Below are 25,162 nucleotides of genomic sequence, written 5' to 3'. Positions count from 1 at the left end.
AGGCTTTAGAAAGGTTTTAAGGGAAACCATTAAGTGGAAAACTATCTATTCAAGAAAATCTATAAAAACTTCACAAGAAATATGAATCTGTGGTATTTGAACCTAGACCTCTCCCTTTTTCCTTTACATTACATTTGTAATGTAATGTAAATGTAAATAAAGGAAGCAAAATTGCACTCCTAACTATCAGCCAAGAACACAGGATATCCTCTTCCTGCAGCTCACTGCCATGGTGATTTCTTTCTCAGAAGAGGAGTATATCAGTATTTCTTATCCTGTTTCAACTACTGAGGTTGCAAGGTTAGGCTCCAGGTGAGTGCAATTGAGAGGAACCAGCCCTCACTAATAGAATGGAAATTGTCCTGTGGGTATGGTACCACTGAGAATACTGGGGTCCTTATCACTCTTGGTTTGGCTGTAAGGTGTGGTTCCACACTATGAGAAGCAAGGTGAGAGAACATCAGGCTGTTGTTTCCTTTCTGCCTACTTTAACACATCAGGTACTAAAGCACAAGTGTCATTCAAAGATAAAAGTGCTGTTGTCTCCACCCCCAGATCCAGAGCCCTGGCTCAGAGATTTTGCCTGGGGAGAGAAGAAAGTCATGAATCATATAGGTGCTAAAATTTCCCCAATGGAACTTACTTTATTTGCAACAAAGCATGGAGGCATTCAAGCCAAAGTTGCTCTAAAAACAGAATGGTTGTTGTGGAGGCAATTGGGAAGTGATTCAGGGGTTTGGTGAAGATACCAGGTAGCCGTAAGCTGGCTAGATTGTTTTAAAAAGTCAGGTAATGTTCTTTTAAAGGGAAAGACAGTACCCTTCAGAGAACTAGGAGGAAAAACATCTTCCCTAGCAGAAGGCAAATTAAAAAGTTTGCAGTTGTTCATTTCACTGGGTAATAGTTTGCATTTGGAGAGTGAGGGCTCAAAGCCTGTCTTTTCCACTTCCAGGCTTAGGCAAATAAATACCATGAAGTATTTTTATACATGAAGTCTCTTTATCTCTACCTCTAAGAGTTGTTATTGGTTTGAAGATTAATGAAAATATAGTATTTTTGACATTGATGCCCAATCAACATTCAATTCAAATGTGCTATTATTATTAATAAAAGATTTTTTTTGAAAAAAAAGTCTGGTAAGGGGACTTCCCTGGTGGTCCAGGGATTAAGAATCCCCCTTGCAATACGGGGAACATGGGTTTGATTTCTGGTTGGGGAACTAAGATTTCACATGCCTTGGAGGAACTAAGCCAGTGTGCTGCAACTAGAGAGTCCATGTATCTCAATGAAAGATCTCACATGACACAATGAAGATCCCAAGTGCCGCAACTAAGACCTGACACAGACAAATAAATAAATAAATAAATATATGTTTTAAAAAGTCAGGTAAGAAGATGGCTGTGGGGAGTTCTCCTTCTTTGTTTGGAACAAATATTAAACACTGACCTTTGGAACTTTTCCTGCAAGGGAGCCCAAATTTGATTTAATTAGGTTGCAGAGCAATTGATGCCCAAGAACACAGTTAAAAAATAGTAGATTAATCAACTGGCAATAATAGGAACCTAACAACTGCATATGGACAGGACAAGTGCTTTTCAGTGCCTCACCTCGTTCTCATTTAGTTGGGACAGGATGATGAGAGAGGTGTTGGGATTGGATATTGTCCTTCCCCCAGGTCAGCTAGGCTCTAGCTAGATAAACTAGGCTCTAGATAAAACTCTAATTCAGTTTAGTTCAGTCACTCAGTCGTGTCTGACTCTTTGCGACCCCATGAATTGCAGCACGCCAGGCCTCCCTGTCCATCACCACCTCCTGGAGTTTATTCAAACTCATGTCCAACGAGTTGGTGATGCCATCCAGCCATCTCATCCTCTGTCAGCCCCTTCTCCTCCTGCCCCCAATCCCTCCCAGCATCAGGGTCTTTTCCAATGAGTCAACTCTTCGCATGAGGTGGCCAAAGTATTGGAGTTTCAGCTTCAGCATCAGTCCTTCCAATGAACACCCAGGACTGATCTCCCCTAGGATGGACTGGTTGGACCTCCTTGCAGTCCAAGGGACTCTCAAGAGTCTTCTCCAACACCACAGTTCAAAAACATCAATTTTTCAGCACTCAGCTTTCTTCACAGTCCAACTCTCACATCCATACATGACCACTGGAAAAACCATAGCCTTGACTAGATGGACCTTTGTTGGCAAAGTAATGTCTCTGCTTTTTAATATGCTATCTAGGTTGGTCATAACTTTCCTTCCAAGGAGAAAGCGTCTTTTAATTTCATGGCTGCAATCACCATCTGCAGTGATTCTGGAGCCCCCAAAAATAGAGTCTGACACTGTTTCCACTGTTTCCCCATCTATTTGCCATGAAGTGATGAGACCAGATGCCATGATCTTAGTTTTCTGAATGTTGAACTTTAAGCCAACTTTTTCACTCTCCTCTTTCACTTTCATCAAGAGGCTTTTTAGTTCCTCTTCACTTTCTGCCATAAGGGTTGTGTCATCTGCATATCTGAGGTTATTGATATTTCTCCCCACAATCTTGATTCCAGCTTGTGCTTCTTCCAGCCCAGCGTTTCTCATGATGTACTCTGCATAGAAGTTAAAGAAGCAGGGTGACAATATACAGCCTTGACATACTCCTTTTTCTATTTGGAACCAGTCTGTTGTTCCATGTCCGTTCTAACTGTTGCTTCCTGACCTGCATATAGGTTCCTCAAGAGGCAGGTCAGGTGGTCTGGTATTCCCATCTCTTTCAGAATTTTCCACAGCTTATTGTGATCCACACAAAGACTTTGATATAGTCAATAAAGCAGAAATAGATGTTTTTCTGGAACTCTCTTGCTTTTTCGATGATCCAGCAGATGTTGGCAATTTGATCTCTGGTTCCTCTGCCTTTTCTAAAACCACCTTGAACATCTGGAAGTTCACAGTTCATGTATTGCTGAAGCCTGGCTTGGAGAATTTTGACCGGGAGCTGACTGTGGCTCAGATCATGAACTCCTTATTGCCAAATTCAGACTTAAATTGAAGAAAGTAGGGAAAACCACTAGACCATTCAGGTATGACCTAAATCAAATCCCTTATGACTATACAGTGGAAGTGAGAAATAGATATAAGGGACTAGATATGATAGGCAGAGTGCCTGATGAACTATGAACGGAGGTTCGTGACATTGTACAGGAGACAGGGATCAAGACCATCCCCATGGAAAAGAAATGCAAAAAGGCAAAATGGTTGTCTGAGGAGGCCTTACAAATAGCTGTGAAAAGAAAAGAAGTGAAAGGCGAAGGAGAAAATTCTAATTAGGCTCTGGTAAAAAATAGTTCTTCTTGACTATTAAGAAGAATAGAACACTCTGGGTACACTTAAAAATGCCTACTTTCCCCTTCCCCTTCCAGAAGGACAAAGAGGTTTTCTCTAATATTCACTGTGAAAACCTCATAGGTCTCTAAAAGTGTGAGTGCACCCCTTAAATTGGGCCTCTCTGGAGTTTTAAATCTCAGACTTGTCCACATTGAGCTTCTAGCAATTCGTAAACTATAGTTTATAGTATATAAACTATAGTATATAACTATAGTATATAGTTTATATCAGTACTGGTTCCTGGGGAAGTTTCTGTTTATAGATTTTACTCTAGCAAATTGTGATTCTGTGTATCTGCCTGTCTGTCACCTGTCTGGAGCAGGGATTTGCTTTGTGACTTCAATCATTTAATGGATCTAAGAGGAGTTCTTGATTCTCAGTTTATTCAACTCTTTACTTATTGTTACAATAGAGTAACTACTTCTAAGTTTTTTCCATGCCAAACAAAAAACTGGAAGCAAGAGGGAATTTAATGATAAGAGAGTTAACATATAAGTAATATATGACAATTATAAATATATATGCCCCTAATAACAGAGGACCAAAATGTATGAAGCAGAAACTGACAATAAAAAAGGGAGAAATAGATAATTCAATAGTAATAGTTGGAGACTTTAATAACCCACTTTTCATAATAAATAGATCAATTTGGCAGAAGATCAACCAGGAAATAGAAGATGTTAGAACACCATGCACCAACTAGACCTAATAGACATATAGAATATGCCACCCAACAACAGCAAAATACATATTTTTCTCAAGTGCACATTGAACATTCTCCATGGTAGACCATGTAATAGGCCATAAAACAACCCTCAATAAATTTAAATGATTAGAAGTTAGTTATAGAAGATATGTTCTCTGACCACACTGAAATAAAATTTCATATCAACAACAGAAAAAAATTTAGGAAATTCACAAATATCTGGAAATTAAGCAAAACACTCCTAAATAGCCAATGCATCAAAGAACATTTGTTCTTTGGATATCAGAAAATGCTTTGAAATTAAAGAAAAATGAAACATAGAATACAGCATACCAGAACTTATGGTGTGGAACTTTGGTATTTAGAAACACAATGTACTCAAAATGATGGGATAAAGCTAAACTTGTATAAAGGGAAATATATAGCTTTAAATGCCTGTATTTAAAAAAGAAGAAAGATCTCAAATCAACATCCTAACTTTCCACCTTAAGATACTGGGAAAGAAGAGCAAACTAAGCATAAAGCAAGCAGAAGGAAGGAAATAATAATAATTAGAGCAGAAATTAATGTAATGGAAAATAGAGAATAGAGAAAACTAATGAAACCAAAGCAGATTCTTTGAAAAGATCAACAATGTTGACAAATCTTCAGCTAGACTGATGAGACAGAGGGTGAGAGGGAAAGAGAGAAATGTGTGTCAAGTTACTAGAATTGGAAATGAAAGAGGGGTTGGTATTACTGACCTTATAGATATGAAAAAAGATTATAAATGAATAATATGAAATATTACATGCCCTTATATTAGATAACAGAAGAAATGGACAAATTCCTAGAAAAACACAAACTACCAAAACTATCTCAAGAATAAATAAACCATCTGAATACACCTATAACAAATGAAGAGATTGAATTAGTAATATATTTTTTAAAACTACCCACTAATAAAATTCTAGGCCACATGGCTTCACTGCTGAATTCTATCAAATATTTAAGGAAGAATCCTTCACAAATTCGTCAAAACAAACAAAAACAAACAAACAAACAAAACAGAAAAGGAAACCTTTATCCTCTTTTTTTGTGAGACCAGTATTACCCTGATACAAAATCCAGACAAAGATATGACATGAAAAAACTACAAACCAGTATTGCTTATGAATATGGATGCAAAAATCCCCCTACAAGATACTAGGAAAACAAATCTAGAAACATATAAAAACAATTATACATTATGACCAAAAGATTTATCCCAAAATGCAAGCATGATTTAGCATCCCCAAACCAGGAATTCCCTAAGCATAATGAAAGTTATTACAAAAACCCTCCATGGACATTATGTGCTGTGCTGTGCTTAGCCTCTCAGTCATGTCTGACTCTTTGTAACTGCATGGAGTGTATGTAGCCTGCCAGGCTCCTCTGTCCATGGGGATTCTCCAGGCAAGAATACTGGAGTAGGTTGCCATGCCTTCCTCCAGGGTATCTTCCTAACCCAGGGATCAAACTCAGGTCTCCCACACTGCAGGCAGATTCTTTACCATCTGAGCCACCAGGGAAGTCCAAGAATACTGAAGTGGGCAGCCTATCCCTTCTCCAGGGGATCTTTCTGACCCAGGTATCGAACGAGGGTCTCCTGCATTGCAGGTGGATTCTTTACCAGCTGAGCTACCAGGGAAGCCCCCCACTGACATTACACTTAATGCTAAAACAATGAATATCTTTTCCCTATTATTAGGAGCAAAAACAAAGATATGTGCTGTCACCATTTCTATCCAACATTACAACTGGAGGTTCTAGCCAAGAGAGTTAGGCAAGAAAAAGAAATAAAAGGCATCCAGATCGAAAAATAAGAATTAGAACTATATTTCCAGAGGACATAATCTGATGTATAGAAAGTCTTATGGAATCCACTGATAAACTAACAAAACAAACAATTCAGCAAGGTTGCAAGATGTAAGATGAATATACAAAGATATTTCAATACAACCATATTTCTATACACTTATAATGAACAATCAGAACAAGATAATTAAGAAAACAATTCTACTTATAAAAGTATCAAAAAGACTGAGATATTTAGAAATACATTTAATAAGGGAATCACAAAATCGATACTCTGAAAACTGCAAACTACTATTGAAATTAAAGAAGAAAATTAAATGATGCCATTAAGAAATTAAAGAAGATGCAATTAAATGGGAAAAAAATCCCATGTTCATGAATTGAAAATTTTAATAGTGTTAAAATGGTAATGCTTCCCAAATTGATCTATAGATTCAATGCAATCCCTTTCATAATCCCAGCTGATTTCTTTGTAGAAATTGACAAGCTTATTCTAAAATTCATATGCATTGCAAGGGACCCTAAATAGCCAAAACAACCTTGGAAATGAATAAAATAGGAGGACTCATGTTTCCTGGTTGCAGAATTGCTTCAAAGCAATGGTAATCAAAGCAGTGTCATCCTGTCACATGATAGACATATAGGTCAATAGGACTGAATTGAGAGTCCAGAAATAAAATTATGTTTCAGCTGATTTTTGACAAGGATGCCAAGACCATTCAATGGGAAAAAATAGTCCTTTCACAAATAGTCCTGGACCAACTAGACAGCCATTTGCAAACTAATGAAATGAGACCCTTATCTCATACCATATACAAAAAATTAACTAGAAATAGATTAGAGACCTAAATGTAAGATTTAAAATGATACAACTCTTAGGGGAAAATATATAGGTACAAATCTTCACGATCTTGACACCAAAAGAATGAGCAGAAAAATAAAAAATATATATTAAACTTCATCTAAACTAAAATTTGGAGGGCATCAAAGTATACCATCAGGACTTCCCTGGTGGCACAGTGGATAAGAATCTGCCTGCCAATCAGGGGACACAGGTTCAATCCCTCCTCTGGGAAGATTCTACATGCCGCAGAGCAACTAGGCCTGGCGCCAGGACTACTGAGCCCATGCTCTAGAGCCTGCAAGCTACACCTTCTGAGCCTGCTTCCTGCAACTACTTAAGCCTGTGCACATAGAGCCTGTGCTCCACAATAAAAGAAACCACTGCAGTGAGAAGCCTGTGCACTGCAACCGAGAGTGGCCCCCACTCACTACAACTAGATAAAGTCCACCCAAAGCAACAAAGACCCAGCTCAGCCAAAACTAAATACATAAAATAAATAATTTTCTAAAAGTATACCATCAGGGAAGTAAAAAGATAACCCACAGAATGGGAAAAAATATGTACAAATCATGTATCCATGGGATTTATATTCAGAGTATATAAAAACTCTTACAGCCAGACTCATCAAGAAACAAAGGGAGAAAAATCAAATCAACAAAATTAGAAATGAAAATGGAGAGATCACAACAGACAACACAGAAATACAAAGGATCATAAGAAACTATATCATATATATATATCAGCACTATATGCAAATAAAATGGACAAATTGGAAGAAATGGATAAATTCTTAGATAAGTACAACTTTCCAAAAATGAACCAGGAAGAAATAGAAAACCTTAACAGACCCATCACAAGCACGGAAATTGAAACTGTAATCAGAAACCTTCGAACAAACAAAAGCCCAGGACAAGATGGCTTCACAGCTGAATTCTACCAAAAATTTAGAGAACTAACACCTATCCTACTCAAACTCTTCCAGAAAATTGCAGAGGAATGTAAACTTCCAAACTCATTCTATGAGGCCACCATCACCCTAATACCAAAACCTGACAAAGATGCCACAAAAAAAGAAAACCACAGGCCAATATCACTGATGAACATAGATGCAAATACCCATAACAAATTTCTAGCAAACAGAATCCAACAACATATTTAAAAGATCATACATCATGACCAAGTGGGCTTTATCCCAGGGATACAAGGATTCTTCAATATCTGCAAATCAATCAATGTAATACACCACATTAACAAATTGAAATATAAAAACCATATGATTATCTCAATAGATGCAGAGAAAGCCTTTGACAAAATTCAACATCCATTTATGATAAAAACCCTCCAGAAAGCAGGAATAGAAGGAACATACCTCAACATAATAAAAGCAATATATGACAAACCCTCAGCAAACATTATCCTCAATAGTGAAAAATTGAAAGCATTTCCCCTAAAGTCAGGAACAAGGCAAGGGTGACCACTCTCACCACTACTATTCAAAATAGTTTTGGAAGTTTTGGCCACAGCAATCAGAGCAGAAAAAGAAATAAAAGGAATCCAGATTGGAAAAGAAGAAGTGAAACTCTCACTGTTTGCAGATGACATGATCCTCAACATAGAAAATCCTAAAGACTCCACCAGAAAATTATTAGAGCTAATCAATGAATATAGTAAAGTTGCAGGACATAAAATTAACACACAGAAAACCCTTGCATTCCTATGCACTAACAATGAGAAAACAGAGAAATTAAGGAAACAATTCCATTCACCATTGCAACAAAAAGAATAAAATACTTAGGAGTACATCTATCTAAAGAAACAAAAGACCTACATATAGAAAACTATAAAACACTCATGAAAGAAATCAAAGAGGACACAAATAGATGGAGAAATATACCATGTTCATGGACCAGAAGAATCAATAGAGTGAAAATGAGTATATGACTCAAAGCAATCTATAGATTCAATGCAATCCCTATCAAGCTACCAATTGTATTTTTCACAGAACTAGAACAAATAATTTCACAATTTGTATGGAAATACAAAAAACCTCGAATAGCCAAAGCAATCTTGAGAAAGAAGAATGGAACTGGAGGAATCAACCTGCCTGACTTCAGTCTCTACTACAAAGCCACAGTCATCAAGACAGTATGGTACTGGCACAAAGACAGAAATATAGATCAATGGAACAAAATAGAAACCCCAGAGATAAATCCACACACCTATGAACAACTTGTCTTTGACAAAGGAGGCAAGAATATACAATGGAGAAAAGACAATCTCTTTAACAAGTGGTGCTGGGAAAACTGGTCAACCACTTGTAAAAGAATGAAACTAGAACACTTTCTAACACCATACACAAAAATAAACTCAAAATGGATTAAAGATCTAAATGTAAGACCAGAAACTACTAAACTCCTAGATGAAAACACAGGCAAAACACTCTCCTACATAAACCACAGCAGGATCCTCTATGACCCACCTCCTGGAATATTGGAAATAAAAGCAAAAATAAACAAATGGGACCTAATTAAAATTAAAAGCTTAAAAATAAATAAATAAATAAATTAAAAGCTTTTGCACAACAAAGGAAACTATAGGCAAGGTGAAAAGACAGCCTTCACAATGGGAGAAAATAATAGCAAATGAAGCAATGGACAAAGAATTAATCTCAAAAATATACAAGCAACTCCTGCAGCTCAATTCCAGAAAAATAAAAGACCCACTCAAAAAGCGGGCCAAAGAACTAAACAGACATTTCTCTAAAGAAGACATACAGATGGCTAACAAACACATGAAAAAATGCTCAACATCACTCATTATCAGAGAAATGCAAATCAAAACCTCAATGAGGTACCATTACATGCCAGTCAGAATGGCTGTTATCCAAAAGTCTACAAGCAATAAATGCTGGAGAGGGTGTGGAGAAAAGGGAACCCTCTTACACTGCTGGTGGGAATGCAAACTAGTACAGCCACTGTGGAGAACAGTGTGGAGATTCCTTAAAAAACTGGACATAGAACTGCCATATGACCCAATCCTGCTGCTGGGCATACACACTGAGGAAACCAGAATCGAAAGAGACACGTGTACCCCAGTGTTCATCGCAGCACTGTTTATAATAGCCAGGACATGGAAGCAACCTAGATGCCCATCAGCAGATGAATGGATAAGAAAGTTGTGGTACATATACACAATGGACTATTACTCAACCATTAAAAAGAATACATTTGAATCAGTTCTAATGAGATGGATGAAACTGGAGCCTATTATACAGAGTGAAGAAAGCCAGAAAGAAAAACACCAATACAGTGTATTAACACATATATATGGAATTTAGAAGTATGGTAACGATAACCCTGTATGCGAGACAGCAAGAGAGACACAGATGTATTGAACAGTCTTTTGGACTCTGTGGGAGAGGGCGAGGATGGGATGATATGGGAGAATGGCATTGAAACATGTAAAATATCATATGTGAAACGAATCACAATTCTAGGTTTGATGCATGATACAGGGTGCTCAGGGCTGGCGCAATGGGATGACCCAGAGGGATGGGATGGGGAAGGAGGTGGGAGGGGCGTTCAGGATGGGGAATACATGTACACTCATGGCAGATTCAAGTCAGTGTATGGCAAAACCAATATAATATTGTAAAGTAAAATAAATTAATTAATTAATTTAAAAAATCAATTGGTAAAAAAAAACAAATAAAACTCTTACAACTCAATAATAAAAAGGCAAATATCCCAATTAAAAATGGGCAAAGGATTTGAATAGACATTTCTCCTAGTAATATATACTAGTTGCCAATAAGCACATGGAGAGATGCTCAATATCATCAACCATCAGAGAAATGTAAATCCAAACCACAATAAGATATCACTCACCTCTGCTAAAATGGCTACAGTCAAAAAGTCAGAAAATAAAGTGTTGTCAAGGATATGGGCAAATTGGAACCCTTACACACTGCTGGTAAGTATACAGCGGTATACACAATGAAGGTAAAATGGTCAGCCAGTTTAGAAAACAATATGGCAGTTCCTGAAACAATTAAGCATAGAGTTACTGTATGACACAGCAATTCAATTGCTAGATATCTACCCTAGAGAAATAAGTACATTATGTCCGCACAAAACTTGTACATAAATCTATATAGCAACATTATCCATAACAAGCAAAAGATGAAAACAGCCCAAATATCCATCAATGGACTAATGGATAAACAAAATGTTCATATCCATACAACAGAATATTGTTCAGCCATAAAAAGAAATTAATACATGGTGCACAATGGACTAACCTTGAAAACATATGCTAAGTGAGAAAAGCCAATAATAAAAGACCACATTTTATGAGTCCATTCTTATGAAATGTCCAGGAAAAGGAAATCTATAGAGACAGAGAATAGGTTGATGTTTACTTCCCTTGTGGCTCAGCTAGTAAAGAATTTGCCTGCAATTTGGGAGACCTGGGTTCGATCCCTGGGTTGGGAAGATCCCCTGGAGAAGGGAATGACTACCCACTCCAGTATTCCGGTCTGGAGAATTCCATGGATTGTATAGTCCATGGTGTCACAAAGAGTTGGACACAACTGAGTGACTTTCACTTTCACTTACTTTCACTTAGGGCTGAAGGGATAGAGGCGTGGGGGCAGGATCATTGCTAAGGTATGGTATTTCTCTTTGATATGAAAATGTACACTAAAAACTATTGACTTGTACACTTAATTGTATGGTGTGTGAATTATATCTCAATAAAAACTGTTTTAAAAGAAGTAACATCTATTCTGGGATAACGAGTAGGAGCTTTAAGGAAATGATGGGAATCCATTTAGCAGTGTTGCTGTTGTTGTTGTTAGTATTTATTAAATACCAACTGTTGCAGAGTAGAGATTAGGAGTGAGGGCTTTGACCTTAGGCAGGTGTTCCATTTAATAGCTGGGTGACCTTGGCCGAGACACATAATCTCTCTAAGCCTTGCTTCCTTTTCTGTTAAATAGTAGGTTAATAGCATAACATCTGGAAAAGGACTCAGAATTCATGGAAGGGAAGGACTTTGTGTAAGTACAAGAAACTATTTTGACATGCAAGGATACATGCAAGGATACATGTTACAATGCAAGGATAATAGAATGGTCTATTAGGAGAAATTTTTAAAAAGTTCCTTAAACAATGAGGTAGCAAGAGGCCTGATGAGATATCAAGATATCACTTTGAAAGACACAATCCCTCCCTTTAGTGAGCTGAAGGGCTTTATGTTGGCATTTGTGAGTATGTGTATGTATGTGTGTGCTGTGCTAAGTTGCTTCAGTTGTGTCTGACTCTGCGATACCATCGGCTGTAGCCTATCAGGCTCCTCTGTCCAAGGGATTCTCCAGGCAAGAATACTGGAATGGGCTGCCATTTCCTTCTCCAGGGGATCTTCCTGACCCAGGGATCGAACCTGCGTCTCTTACGTCTCCTGCACTGGCAGGCAGGTTCTTTGCCACTAGCGCCACCTGTATATATTATACTTAACCTCCTGTCCTTCATTTTTCTTTTAATGATGCATGGTGAACATGTAGTACATATGGAGCTACCTCACCCTTGCAAATGGATTCTTTACCTATAGTGTACTGAAAATATTAAGGGGGTGTTTAAGCAAAATATTTGAATGGACATTTCTCAAAGTAAGATGTTTAAATGACCAATAGTACATGAAAAGATGTTCCATACTCAAGTAAATTATCTAGCAAATGATGCAGCTGTTTTTTTCTGAAGCTCTTGCAAAACACTGGTGTCAAAATATCAAATGATTGATTTGGGATACCATTATGTGCAAAAGTTTCCTTCTCCCTCAAAACTTTCCCTATAGAGGGAACAGACCAGCTTTTCTCCTAGCTTTTGGCTTTTCCTTTTATAGAGACAGTAACGATTATATATGTAAAGGATCTGGGGCTGACTTACAAACACACACACACACTCCTGTCAATTTCTCAGTGAAAAATTTTGCAGAATATTTTTCCTGTCATTAGCATCTTGATAAATCCATGGTTTTTGCTCCTCTATTTATTTAATTTTGTGTGTCACAGTAGCTATGTCTTACTGTAACTTTAAAGTTCCTCATAGATTATTTACTTGTGGTTTCTTAGGTGATGTTCTTTTCATTCAGTTAATTAGGATTCATTCAAAGTCCTATGTATTTAAGTAAAAATTAGAATTACAAATTTCCTGTTTATAGTATATAGTATTATAATGCATTATCTGCTTTAACTTGGAATTATAAATCAAAATTTGTGATGTTAAGAAAGGCTTACCATTCACATTAAGATTTGTTGCACAGAGAAAAGTGTTACTGGGAGAGGCAATCTGCCTTGAGTCCTGAGCATCCTTGTACGTTCTTAAGGCCCTGACCACCCTTTATGCAGGCAGACCATTTCTCAGAGTTTAGTTGCAGCAAGCAATTTGAGGCATGAAGTAATGTGTTTCCCTTTCTGTGGACACAGCAGGCTTGCTTTTGCTTACTATGAAAGCAGTGAATTCTCCAAACTGTGGGCATCTTTCCTAGAACACGGTGCATTGCATGTGCCATCATCCATGATGGGCTGTGTCAGCTCGTGGGACTTGAGGATCATGGGGAACTAATACAAACCAAAATGAAGCCAAGGCTACTGCTTTTACCATGGGTAATAATGTCCTTAGGACTGGGATTCTAGTGTCATTTGCCATAGCAAAAGCAGGTTAAACAGCAGCAGGTTAATATTAACTTGTTAATTTGTAGATAAGGTAAAATCTCAGATTGCACCCCTCTTGACAGGTGTTTCCAGATATTATTCTCTAAATCAATTATACTGGGGCAATATTTCCAGTCTTCTCAGGTGGCTCAGTGGTAAAGAATCCACCTGCCAATGCAGGAGACCTGGGTTCAATCCCTGGGTTGGGAAGATCTCCTGGAGAAGGGAATGGCTATCCACTCCAGTATTCTTGCCTGGAGAATTCCATGGACAGAGGAACCTGGCAGGCTACATTCCATGGGGTTGCAAGAGAGTGACAACAGCATTACCCACTAGGATAACTTTTGCCATATCTATGTACCATCTTTGCTATTAACATAGTATTCTACTTCATGTTTGTCTTCAAACTGACTCACTTATTGAATTTGAATATTTTTTGCAAAGGAAATTTGGGTACTTTTTTGAAAAGGAAACTTTATAGCACTGCCTTAATCTAAACTATCATCATTTGCCTTAAAGATTTATTAATATACACTCAAATAAATACATGAATATGTGTGTGCATGCTAAGTTGCTTCAGTAGTGTCTGACTCTTTGTGACCCCATGGACTCCAGCCCACCAGGCTCCTCTGCCCATGGCATTCTCCGGGCAAGAATACTGGACTGGGTTGCCATTCTCTCCTCCAGGATCTTCCCAACCCAGGAATTGAACCCTCATCTCTTATGTCTCCTGCATTGGCAAGCAGGTTCTTTATCACTAATGCCACCTGGGAAGCCCCAAATACATGGATATTATAACTTAAAATAATTGTGTTATTATCTGAAATCATCTCCAGTAGGCCCTTCTACCTTAATCCCAAGTTATCTGATTACCTCCAGAGTAGTCATTGCTGGGACAAAGACTATCACAACCAATGTTTTTAGTTAGTGACTTTTGAAATTTTACATTTTTCCTTTAAAAAGTTCCCATCAAGCCCTTTTGTGAGGGAAAAAAAAAGGAATAAAGGAAGTCTAGTGCTCTGACCTGCAATGGGAGAGTTGTCCTCCAGGTATGCATGTCCAGGACAGCCTGGAGAGTTGGTGCCTGCTGCAGGCTGGAGCAGAGAAACCAATGTCAGATCATCTTGGAGAGGGGTGTGCCTTGGGGGAGTCCTTCCATGTCCTGCCACAGTGCCACTCCTCAGTGCCAAGGGGCTGGATTCAACCAGTCTTATAATGCTGGCAAGTGAGTTCCTGGACCTTCACCTTCATCCATCAAGCTGCCGTAACCTTGAAGAATGGTCTGAAGTGATTAACTGCCCCCAAAATGAGCATCACAGAGGAAAAATAATACACTGTTGGTACAACTGTGATCCACAGATACACATATAGTTATGAAAATCTGGATGCAGATATAAATACACAGTAAGTCTTACCCAGCACTTTCATACATTTCCAATAAAGAATGGGAATATTGCAAAATCTGACTTGAGCCTCCCTTTAAAACTTACACAAGTCTAAGGGTATCTTTTGAGTTGGTGAGGAGGCCTGCCACCAGTTTTTGGGAGAGATCACTCACCCTAAGGAAATGAAACTCAGGAAGATAAACCAATCTTTAGACTCAGAAGCAACCCTGACTAAAGCATAATGTCTCTTATTCAGACTTATTTTCTGGTCCCACCCCTAAACAGACCCATTGTGTCTGAGTCCTATAGGGAAGAGGGGTTCTTTGATTCAAATCCCAAAGTTGCCAAGGTATCAGTAAGATATCACAGCCCAAGTGGCCTTGCATAAACATCTAAACTGAAGAGATGGGCATTCTCCCCACTTCTGTAGAGCTCAGACTGGAGAATCAAGCGGGTTCCAAAGAAATATGTTGGGCTTCACTATTTGAGATTTCTAGCACATTAGCAGTGTTAGGGGGCTGAGAGGTACAGAATCTGAATGAAGGGGCAGAAATATCCAGTACACGTGGTAGTATCAAGGGGAGGGGCATAAAAGGTTGGACAGGCACAGGAGGAGAGAAAAACAAAGGTGGTACCCACCTAACAGCTGTCTGGATTTTTTCTTAAGCACAGGTGAGGACTAACCTTCTCCCTCCAAAATACCTAAAACAAATCTCTTAGGATTTGGCATCCTACATGGGCATATGGGAATAAAAGCTTGTCAAATACAGCTCACAGTCAGTACCTTATTTGGTCCTTATGAGATCCCAGAAAGATCATTATTATCTCTATACTGCAAATGAGAAAAGATATAAAATTTATTTTTCTAGCTAAGAGGTCTGGTGGTAATTTGGAGTTCACATTTACTTCTAAAATTCTGCTAATAAATATTATGTCTCAATGCCTTTAGAAATATACTAACTACTGTTGGTTACTCCTTTTTTTGTTATAAAATTTTATTATTTTTAACAATAACGTGTGTACATTCTAGGAATAAGGAAAAATACAAATAAGCTGAATTAAAAAAATCACTCATAATCCTACACTGACTATATTTTTTGTCTTTCATCCTTTACATATTCTTCTGTGTATATATGGAATATACAAATGTACCTTTCCCTTTCAAAAATATGATATTCACATATTACTTAGTAACTTTTTTACATTTTATATCCTGTTAGGAATCTCTTTTTGTACAAATGAGTAAAGCTCTCCTATTAAAAGGCAAAGACTTGTAGATTGGTTTGAAATAAACAATGAGATGCATCTAAAACCACTAACAGCAACAAGTTAAAAGCAGAAAGATGGACAGAGATATACAGGACAACAAAAAAAGAAAGTAATGTCAACATCAGAAAAAATAGAAATCAAGGTAAACTACATTAAATAGGGGTAAGGATGGTTTCGATTAACCTTCCAACGCATCACTGTAAGTTTGTTTCTGACTCTCCTTATCTCATCAGTTTCATTCACATTTCTAAACACATCTTCCTTGCTTAAATGCCTGTTGTGTATATCTTCTTTAAATTCCTGGAGAGACTGAATCAGTCTTTCTCTAAAAGTTTCTTCTGTTTTTTCCTCCTCCTCTTGCTTTTCCTCAGGCTTTGGTACTTCTTCAACTTTTGGTTCATTCTCATTTTCTGTTTTTTCTTCAATTTTTTGACAGGGTTTCATCTTGTGTCTCCCTTTCTTTCCCTCTTCCTTTCTTTTCTTCTACTTATTCTTATTTGAAAACAACTACTTCTAGGAAGCAAGAAGGATACGTCAGCCATCAGGGTTTCCCTGAGCCTGCCATTCTCACCTCCATTTTCTACCTCTTCACCTCCCTTGTCCCTCCCTCCAGCCTTTTCCAAGGTTCTTCTCAACCATTTCTTCCACACAAGGCAGAACGCAAGACCTTCCTAGAACACAGTAAGCTGGGAGAAAGGGGTGTGGGGGAAGAACATAGGGGCCCGCGACCTCAGTCCCTCCTTTGCCCACCTCCACTCCAGGGGTCTTCATAATATTTCCCTCATCTTCTCATCCGATCACTTTTCTTCCTGGCCTTTTCAGAACAGCAGACCTGCAGACCAACGGGAAACGGGAGGGGGAGGGGATAAGAGTGGGGGTGGGGCAAGCGCTCCGCGGACTGATCAACACCGCGCACTTTTCCTGTTAAGGTTCTCGGTTATGGAAACTTTTCCATCCTCTGTTTCCCTCATTTCTCTCCGTCTCCATAGTGCCAGTTAGCTCGAATTTTCCATCAGACAGGGAGTCGGAAAAGCAGATTTCCAAACTATCATTAAAAATGGGGGTTGGGGGTGGGAGGAGGGGAGGTGTTGGGAAAGCCGTCTTAGGTGGCAGAGGATGATTATTTTTAAACTATCACAGGTCTCCTTGTCTTTCTCCGGGGACCCCTAGTCCCTTTCCCAAGGGTCATCATTTCCTGCAGACCTGGAGGTGGGAGGTGGAGAGATGGACTTTTCCAGGGCTTCCTTAAATCTCTGCTTCTAGGCCATCCCCACCCTCGAAATCCCCAGGCAGCATCTATTTTGCCACCAACCTGAAAAATTTCAGCCAGTAGACTCCTCCTTCCCCACCGTTGGCCCCACCGGCTACCGCTGCTGAAGGAAGCTGGTACCCAAACGGGAACAAGGACCAGACTAGCAGGACTTCTGCACACGTCGACTCGTGGTCACATGAGGTCTACGTCACCAGTGATCTCTGGCCCTCAATTTCCACTCCCACCAAAAGCGGGGCAGATGTGGGCCACTCCTCTGCTCCCTCCCGCTTGTACATTTGGCCCTGTCCATCTTTTTTGCCTATCCCCAGGGGGAAAATGTTATTTGCCTTTCTCTGATTACTAGGGAGGGGCTGCATTTTTTTCTGGAGCTACTAAACTTTTCTACTTTTCCAAGAATTCTTTTTTCTTGCCTTCTGCTCCCAGGATTAAGAACACTAACCTACATCCATTGCCCCCGCCCCAGTCTCCATTTCATCTGCAATCTGGTCCTTGGCTGTTGTGGAATAGGCTTGGTTTGGCAGTGGGTTGTTTCTTAAAAAAAAAAAAAAAAGAGCTGAGTGGGGGAGGCCTGGGACAGAAGTATTATTTTTAATGTAGTTTTAAACTTTACTTTTAGTACTTTTCTGTTGGGGTATAGCCCCAAATCCTTTCTTTTATTATGCTAATAGCTCCCTTGCCCTACTTGACAGCCTATAGAAACCTTCCATTTTATACAATCCCTGACAGTGCCCGGGTAGCTGCTAGATGGGTTGCTGCCCTATTCATGAATTGTTGTATAAAGCCAATTAGTTCCTCACATTTATTCAGCTGAATTTTGTTTTTCCAGTTACTTTTTAAAAAATATAGAACAGTATTAAGTAAAGTGAAAAACTACATTAAAATATTGCTAAAAGGTTTTGGTGTTAAAAAAGTAAAGATAAATTTTTAAATAAATAAATAAAAGGATTATTTTTAGATAAGGATAATTTTTTGGGAGGGGAGAGGAAGGGATGAGCTTCCCAGGTGGCCCAGTGGTCAAGAATTTGCCTGCTATATATATGGAATCTAGAAAAGTGGTACTGAAGAATTTATTTATAGGGCAACAATGGAGAAACAGACATAGAGAATAGACTTATGGACATGGGGAGAGGGGAGGAGAGGGTGAGATGTATGGAAGGAGTAACATGGAAACTTACATTACCATACGTAAAATAGATAGCCAATGTGAATTTGCTGTATGGTTCAGGAAACTCAAATGGGCTCTGTATCAACCTAAAGAGATGGGATGGGGAGGGAGATGGGAGGGAGCTTCAAGAAGGAGGGATCATATGCATACCCTAGGCTGATTCATGTTGAGGTTTGACAGAAAATAACAAAATTCTGTACAGCAATTATCTGTCAGGAAGCATTTAACAAGAGGCTTCCTGTGTGCTGTTTTGGATCTGTCAGGAACCCTCTGGCCCTTATTAATTCCTAATTAAGATAGAGGCACGCCTTTCCCGGGGCTGAGGAAGCCAGGCATTTCTCATTACGGTGGTAAGTACCCTCTTCCTTTTTATGAGTCATACGGTAAAAGGTGATTGTTTGCAACTCTCTCTTTGACAGGGATGTCTTGCGTTTTCTAAGTCTGGAATTTTAATCTTTATCTTTGCTGAGAATAATCACCTTGTAAAACAGTAAATATGTACACACCATGTTGATTAAAACACCTTTGCTCCATCAGAGCTTGGGTCCCCGTGTCTGTCTTTCTATTCTTTCTTTCTTTCCTTCTCTCTCTCTTTCAGGCTAATTCCTTGGAGCGCAGAGGCCCGCTGAGCTCACTTTCTTGCCCGGGCTTCTAAGACCCTCTCGAGAAGGGGCACTGCGCCTCCACCCACTCGAGAGGGCGCCGGGTGCCTACGTGCAGCAGCGCGAGCCCTAAGAATAGGGCTTTCTGCATAAATCAGGGGATATCAGCCTCTTTATCTCTCTTACTTTCTTATCGTCGACTCCGGACCATCAGGTTCCGGTCCATTAAAGGACCAACAATTATCCTTCAATAATAAAATAAAATAAAAAAGAATCTTCCTGCCAATGCAGGAGATGCAAGAGAGGTGGGTTCGATCCCTCAGTTGGAAATGACAACCCACTATAGTATTCTTGCCTAGAAAATCCCATGGACAGAGGACCCTGGTGGGCTACAGTCCATGGATTTGTATAGAGTCTGGCATGAGCAGAGGAAGGGAGCAGCGAAGGTTTTATGAAGCAGATTACTTCTTTATTAGGGTGATGGAGAGGGCATATGTGACATTACCTTACTGTTGCTTGACCAGAAAATTCCAGGCTGGTTGATTTAAGATTGCATTTCTGGGAAGAGGCTGAAACTGCAATTAGGTGAGATATTAAGTCTAGGTTTGGTATCATTGGCTTTAGCACAAGAGATGAAGTTTGGGGTCTGTGGTTTTGTTTTGTTTTTTAACAAATTCATGTCTTTTTATAGTTGGAACAAGCAAAGACAGAATTACTTCAATTAAACGAGTTAGTATGTGTACAGTCCTGAGAATAGTGCCTGGCATATGATAAGTGCTTTAGAAGTGCAAACTATTATTATATTTATATTTTTAAAAATAATTATATTAGGATTTCATTTGGGGAAAAGGATTCAAAATGAAAAAAAAAATCATGTTTGACTCCAGAGTCTTGGTGGTGATATTTGCCAGGAAGTGATCAGTTTGGTCCTCTGGATGCTGTCTTCCCCAGGTAGTGAAGAGCCAATGAGAAAGAAGATATACCAACCTGGAACCTTCACTTTTATCCTTCTAGACTATGTTCTAGATACCTAGGACCCTAGAGTATCCTGCCCAAAGGACCTGGAGCGGAAACGCAAGACTTGCTTATGCCTCTTCTTCAGGTCTATCTTCTTGAGAGTGAGCCCTATCCCCTGTGGGTTCACCCTAGGGTGAATACCCAAGAATGGATTTACAGGCTCAAAGGGAATGCATATTTAAGTACTTAGCAATTGCCTAGGAACTAAAGGGCTTCCCTGGAGGCTCAGACCATAAAGAATCTGTCTGCAGTGCTTGAGACCTGGGTTGATTCCTGGGCTGGGAAGGTTCCCTGGAGAATGAAATGACTACACATTTCAGTATTCTTGCCTGGAGGATTCCATGGACAGAAGAGCCTGGTAGACTACTATTCATGGGATCACAAAGAGTTGGACACGACCGAGCAACTAACACTTTCACTTTCAAGAACTATCCAGAAAGGTTGACCAATTCAGATTCTATAACCTGGAAATAAGTGAAAAAAGTCCTTCGGGGTAGTGCAGAGCTTGTCAAAAAGTGCTTTCACTGAACCTGCTTTCAGACAATAGCGACTGTCAATAGACATAAATACCCAGAAAGAGTATTTATGAACAATGAACCTGACCCAGCAAGGAAGCTTAAAACAGGCCAGGGTAACAGTAAGGACATGGGGTCAGGATACAATCAGACTGATCTCTTTCCTTCCCACCCTCTGTCTAGGTCCTGCCAACCCTGTGAGGCCTAGGTCAAGATCTTTTACTTCCGTGAGGCTTCCTCTGACTATTTTGGGCTAACTGGCCTTTGCCTTCTCTGAGCTCCTATTGACCCGGCAGTCAACCCTTTCCATAAGCCCTTTCTCTGAAAGGTCTCATATGATAGGGATTCTGCTTTTCCAGCCATATCATCTATTCACAAGTGTTTTTGAAACTATAGAATAGTGTATGAATGTGAACTAGATTTATCATGGTGATCAGTTTGCCATATATACAAATATTGAATCACCATGTTTTACACCTGAAACTAATACAGTGTTATATGTCATTTATGTGCTCAGTTGTGCTCAGTTGCTTCAGTCTTGTACAGCTGCTTGCAATCCTAAAAGATGATGCTGTGAAAGTGCTTCACTCAATATTCCAGCAAATTTGGAAAACTCAGCAGTGGCCACAGGACTGGAAAAGGTCAGTTTTCATTCCAATCCCAAAGAAAGGCAATGCCAAAGAATGCTCAAAATACCACACAATTGCACTCATCTTACATGCTAGCAAAGTAATGCTCAAAATTCTCCAAGCCAGTCTTCAAAAGTATGTGAACTATGAACTTCCAGATGTTCAAGCTGGATTTATAAAGGCAGAGGAACCAGAGATCAAATTGCCAACATCCACTGGATTATCGTGAATGTGATATTCAGATGAAAGTGAAAGAAGAGAGTGGAAAAAGTTAACTTAAAGCTCAACATTCAGAAAATTAAGATCATGGCATCTGGTCCCATCACTTCATGGCAAATAGATGGGGAAACATGGAAACAGTGGCTGACTTTATTTTTCTGGGCTCCAAAATCACTCCAGATGGTGATTGCAGCCACGAAATTAAAAGATACTTAAGGCTTGGAAGGAAAGTTATTACCAACCTAGGCAACATATTAAAAAGCAGAGACATTACTTTGCCAACAAAGGTCCATCTAGTCAAGGCTATGTTTTTTCCAGTGGTCATGTATGGATGTGAGAGTTGGACTATAAAGAAAGCTGAGCACTGAAGAATTGATGCTTTTGAACTGTGGTGTTGGAGAAGATTCTTGAGTCCCTTGGACTGCAAGGAGATCCAACCAGTCCATCTGAAAGATCAGTCCTGGGTGTTCATTGGAAGGACTTGATGTTGAAGCTGAAACTCCAATACTTTGGCCACCTGATGTGAAGAGCTGACTCATTTGAGAAGACCCTGATGCTGGGAAAGATAGAGGGCAGAAGGAGAAGGGGATGACAAAAGATGACATGGTATCACTGACTTGATGGACATGGGTTTGGGTGGACTCCGGGAGTTGGTGATGGACAGGGAGGCCTGGCATGCTGTGGTTCATGGGGTTGCAAAGAGTCAGACATGACTGAGTGACTGAACTGAACTGAACTGGATTACTGAAAAAGCAAGAGAGTTCCAGAAAAACATCTACTTCTGCTTTATTGACTCTGCCAAAACCTTTGACTATGTGGATTACAACAAACTGTGGAACATTCTTAAACAGATGGGAATACCAGACCACCTGATCTGCCTCCTGAGAAGTACGGAGGTCAAGAAGCAACAGTTAGAACTGGGCATGGAACAACATGCTGGTTCCAAATTGGGAAAGGAGTACATCAAGGTTGTATATTGTCATCCTGATTATTTAACTTATATGCAGGGTACATCATACAAAATGCTGGGCTGGATGAAGGACAAGCTGGAATCAAGATTTCCAGGAGAAATATCAATAACCTTAAATATGCAGATGACACCACCCTCATGGCAGAAAGTAAAGAGGAACTAAAGAGCCTCTTGATGAAAGTGAAAGACGAGAGTGAAAAAGTTGTCTTAAAACTCAACATTCAAAAAATAAACATCATGGCATCCGGTCCCATCACTTCATGGCAAATATATGGGAAAACAATGGAAACACTGACAGACTTTATTTTCTTGGGCTCCAGAATGACTGCAGATGGTGACTGCAGCCATGAAATTAAAAGATGCTCCTTGGAAGATAAACTATGACCAACCTAGACAGATTACAAAAAGTAGAGGCATTACTCTGCCAACAAAGATCCATCTAGTCAAGGCTATGTTTTTTTTTTTTTTTTCCAGTAGTCATGTATGGATGTGAGAGTTGGACTGTAAAGAAAGCTGAGTGCTGAAAAATTGATGCTTTTGAACTCTGGTGTTGGAGAAGACTCTTGGGAGCCCCTTGGACTTGCAAGATCAAACCAATCAATCCTAAAGGAAATCAACCCTGAATGTTCACTGGAAGGACTGGTGCTGAAGCTGAAACTCCAATACTTTGGCCACCTGATGCGAAGAACTGACTCATTGGCAAAGACCCTGATGCTGGGAAAGATTGAAGGCAGGAAGAGAAGGGGACGACAGAGGATAAGATGGTTGGGTGGCATCACCGACTTGATGGACATGAGTTTGAGGAAGCTCTGGGAGTTGGTGATGGACAGGGAAGCCTGGCGTGCTGCAGTTCCATGGGGTCACAAAGAATTGGACATGATTGAGCGACTGAACTGAAGTGAGAGAAGACTAGGATCCTAAGGGGATCTGAGAATTGACAGCCAGTTTTGAATGGAACTCTGGGAGCCAGGACCTGAGCACTATAGTGTTTTACTACTAACTTGGCTCAGCTTTGGACTCAGTCTCTTCTCCCTTCCCCTCATATCTCCTTCTCCTCCTTTGTCTTGTCTCTACTTCATAGCTTCAGTTTCCGCATCATGTTGCCCTGCTAATGTATAGGCTTTCTCAGGTTCCTAAGGTACAAACCATCTTCCCACAAAAGTGCATGTACCCCACTAGCCCAAACTTATACAAATTTGCATAGAATTTCAGGTAGTCCACAGACTTCCCTTGTTGAGAGCACCTGATCTAAGTTAATTAATATGGTTAGCGGGTGAGAGTTCTTTGGAAGTCTGGCTGAAGAGCCACCTAGGTGGGGATGGACTGGCAGGCAGCAACCCTTCTGCAAGGCTAGACTTCTTCTGGGTTTTCTGGAGGTAAAGAGGCCAGAGGTGAGAGGCCTAGCAGGCTGCATCCCTCTGACAGGACACAACTGAACTAACTCACATTTATAAAGATTAAAACTCCTCAAAGTGGAAGAGAGAGATCATTTTTCTAAAACAAACAAAAATAAGACATTTACTAGGCTCTACATGGGTTAATTTGCTGAACCTCTAAAATGTGGATTTCTTTTAGAAAAATTTAGGTTTAAAAATTTCAAACTAATTCACCTGATTTTTAAAAACTATTTGAGAAGTATCACTAGAATCATTCTTTAAATGATAAACATGACCAAGTTATGAAGAATTTCCTATTTAGTAGAAAATCTTATTTTTATTGTGTTACTTTACTCTCCAAAGAGTATGTCTTAAAGATTGTGAATAATTAACATGTTTTTAAAAACTGCTCTTTCTTTTGTAGCTGATGGAAAATATTTTCTATTTGATACATGTTAATTTAGCCAAATAATAAAGCACTACAATGAAAAGAGAAATCTGAGGATAAATACCCATATTCTTCCTCCCCTACAAATGTAAGTACTGTATTTCTGAAATGTAAAAACAAAGCATTTAAAATTAAAAAATTGTAATGTGAACATACACAGAAGAAAGATAATGTTCCATTTTCAACTTCCAGCACTCTTTCCTGATACCTAGCTTTCTGGCCATTTAGGTGCAGGAAAGGGCTTCAGGGGAAAAGAATACCAGGAGAGGAGGTTCTGAGAAGGAGCAGGTTGAGAAGAGGTTAGAACAAGGAAAGGGCTAATCTGACAGGAATTTTAAGTGGCCTCTCCCTTATGATTGTATGCTAAGTTACTTCAGTCATGTCTGATTCTTTGCGTCCCTATAGACTATAGTTCGCCAAGCTCCTCTGGGATTCTCTAGTCAAGAATACGGGAGTGGGTTGCCATGCCTTCACGCAGGGGATCTTCCCTACTGAGGGATCGAACCCTCTTCTCTTAAGCCACCCATGTCAGCTTACATTGGTAGGTGGGTTCTTTACTGCTAGTGCCACCTGGGAAGTGCCCCCTCGCCCATTATTGGAGAAAGCCAAATAGTACATCTGGCTTCTTGAAATGCTGAGGTGGAAAAACAGACATTCCAGATCCATGGTGACAGGAGGATCAGGGGATGAGGGTTCCTGCTGCCCAGTTTGAATGGGAAGGAGGATCAGGAACCTGAACTCTTTTGGTGTTTTAGGGGAAGGACACTGACTGAAACCGCCCATCCTGGCCAGGCACCATAGTAACCATTTGCATGTTGTTTTAGGACAGGAGGTCC

The 25,162-nt window shown here is 39.5% G+C and overlaps 1 protein-coding gene and 1 long non-coding RNA gene across 3 annotated transcripts in view; one reads left to right on the top strand and one right to left on the bottom strand.

Annotated features, from left to right (window-relative positions):
* TCEAL9 (transcription elongation factor A like 9) overlaps positions 1–17,564 on the bottom strand; it is a 22,327-nt gene extending 4,763 nt beyond the window's left edge. The window contains exons 1-3 of one of the 2 annotated variants that reach the window (XR_006340031.1): positions 17,425–17,564; positions 16,863–16,944; positions 14,483–14,727 (exon numbers count right to left, since the gene is read on the bottom strand). Coding sequence is in view for 1 of the 2 variants with exons in the window: in XM_043897343.1 (XP_043753278.1) it covers positions 16,260–16,556 (297 nt within the window). In the remaining variant the exon portion in view is untranslated. The other variant, XM_043897343.1, reaches the window with a different exon arrangement.
* LOC122690263 lies at positions 16,682–25,162 on the top strand. Its single transcript, XR_006340032.1, has 3 exons — positions 16,682–16,793; positions 24,303–24,414; positions 25,151–25,162. It is a non-coding gene; the product is annotated as an uncharacterized LOC122690263 (long non-coding RNA).

The sequence above is a fragment of the Cervus elaphus genome, chromosome X (genome assembly GCF_910594005.1).
Source record: "Cervus elaphus chromosome X, mCerEla1.1, whole genome shotgun sequence".
NCBI classification, from domain to species: Eukaryota; Metazoa; Chordata; class Mammalia; order Artiodactyla; family Cervidae; genus Cervus; species Cervus elaphus.
This window is presented reverse-complemented; position numbering and strand designations above follow the sequence as displayed.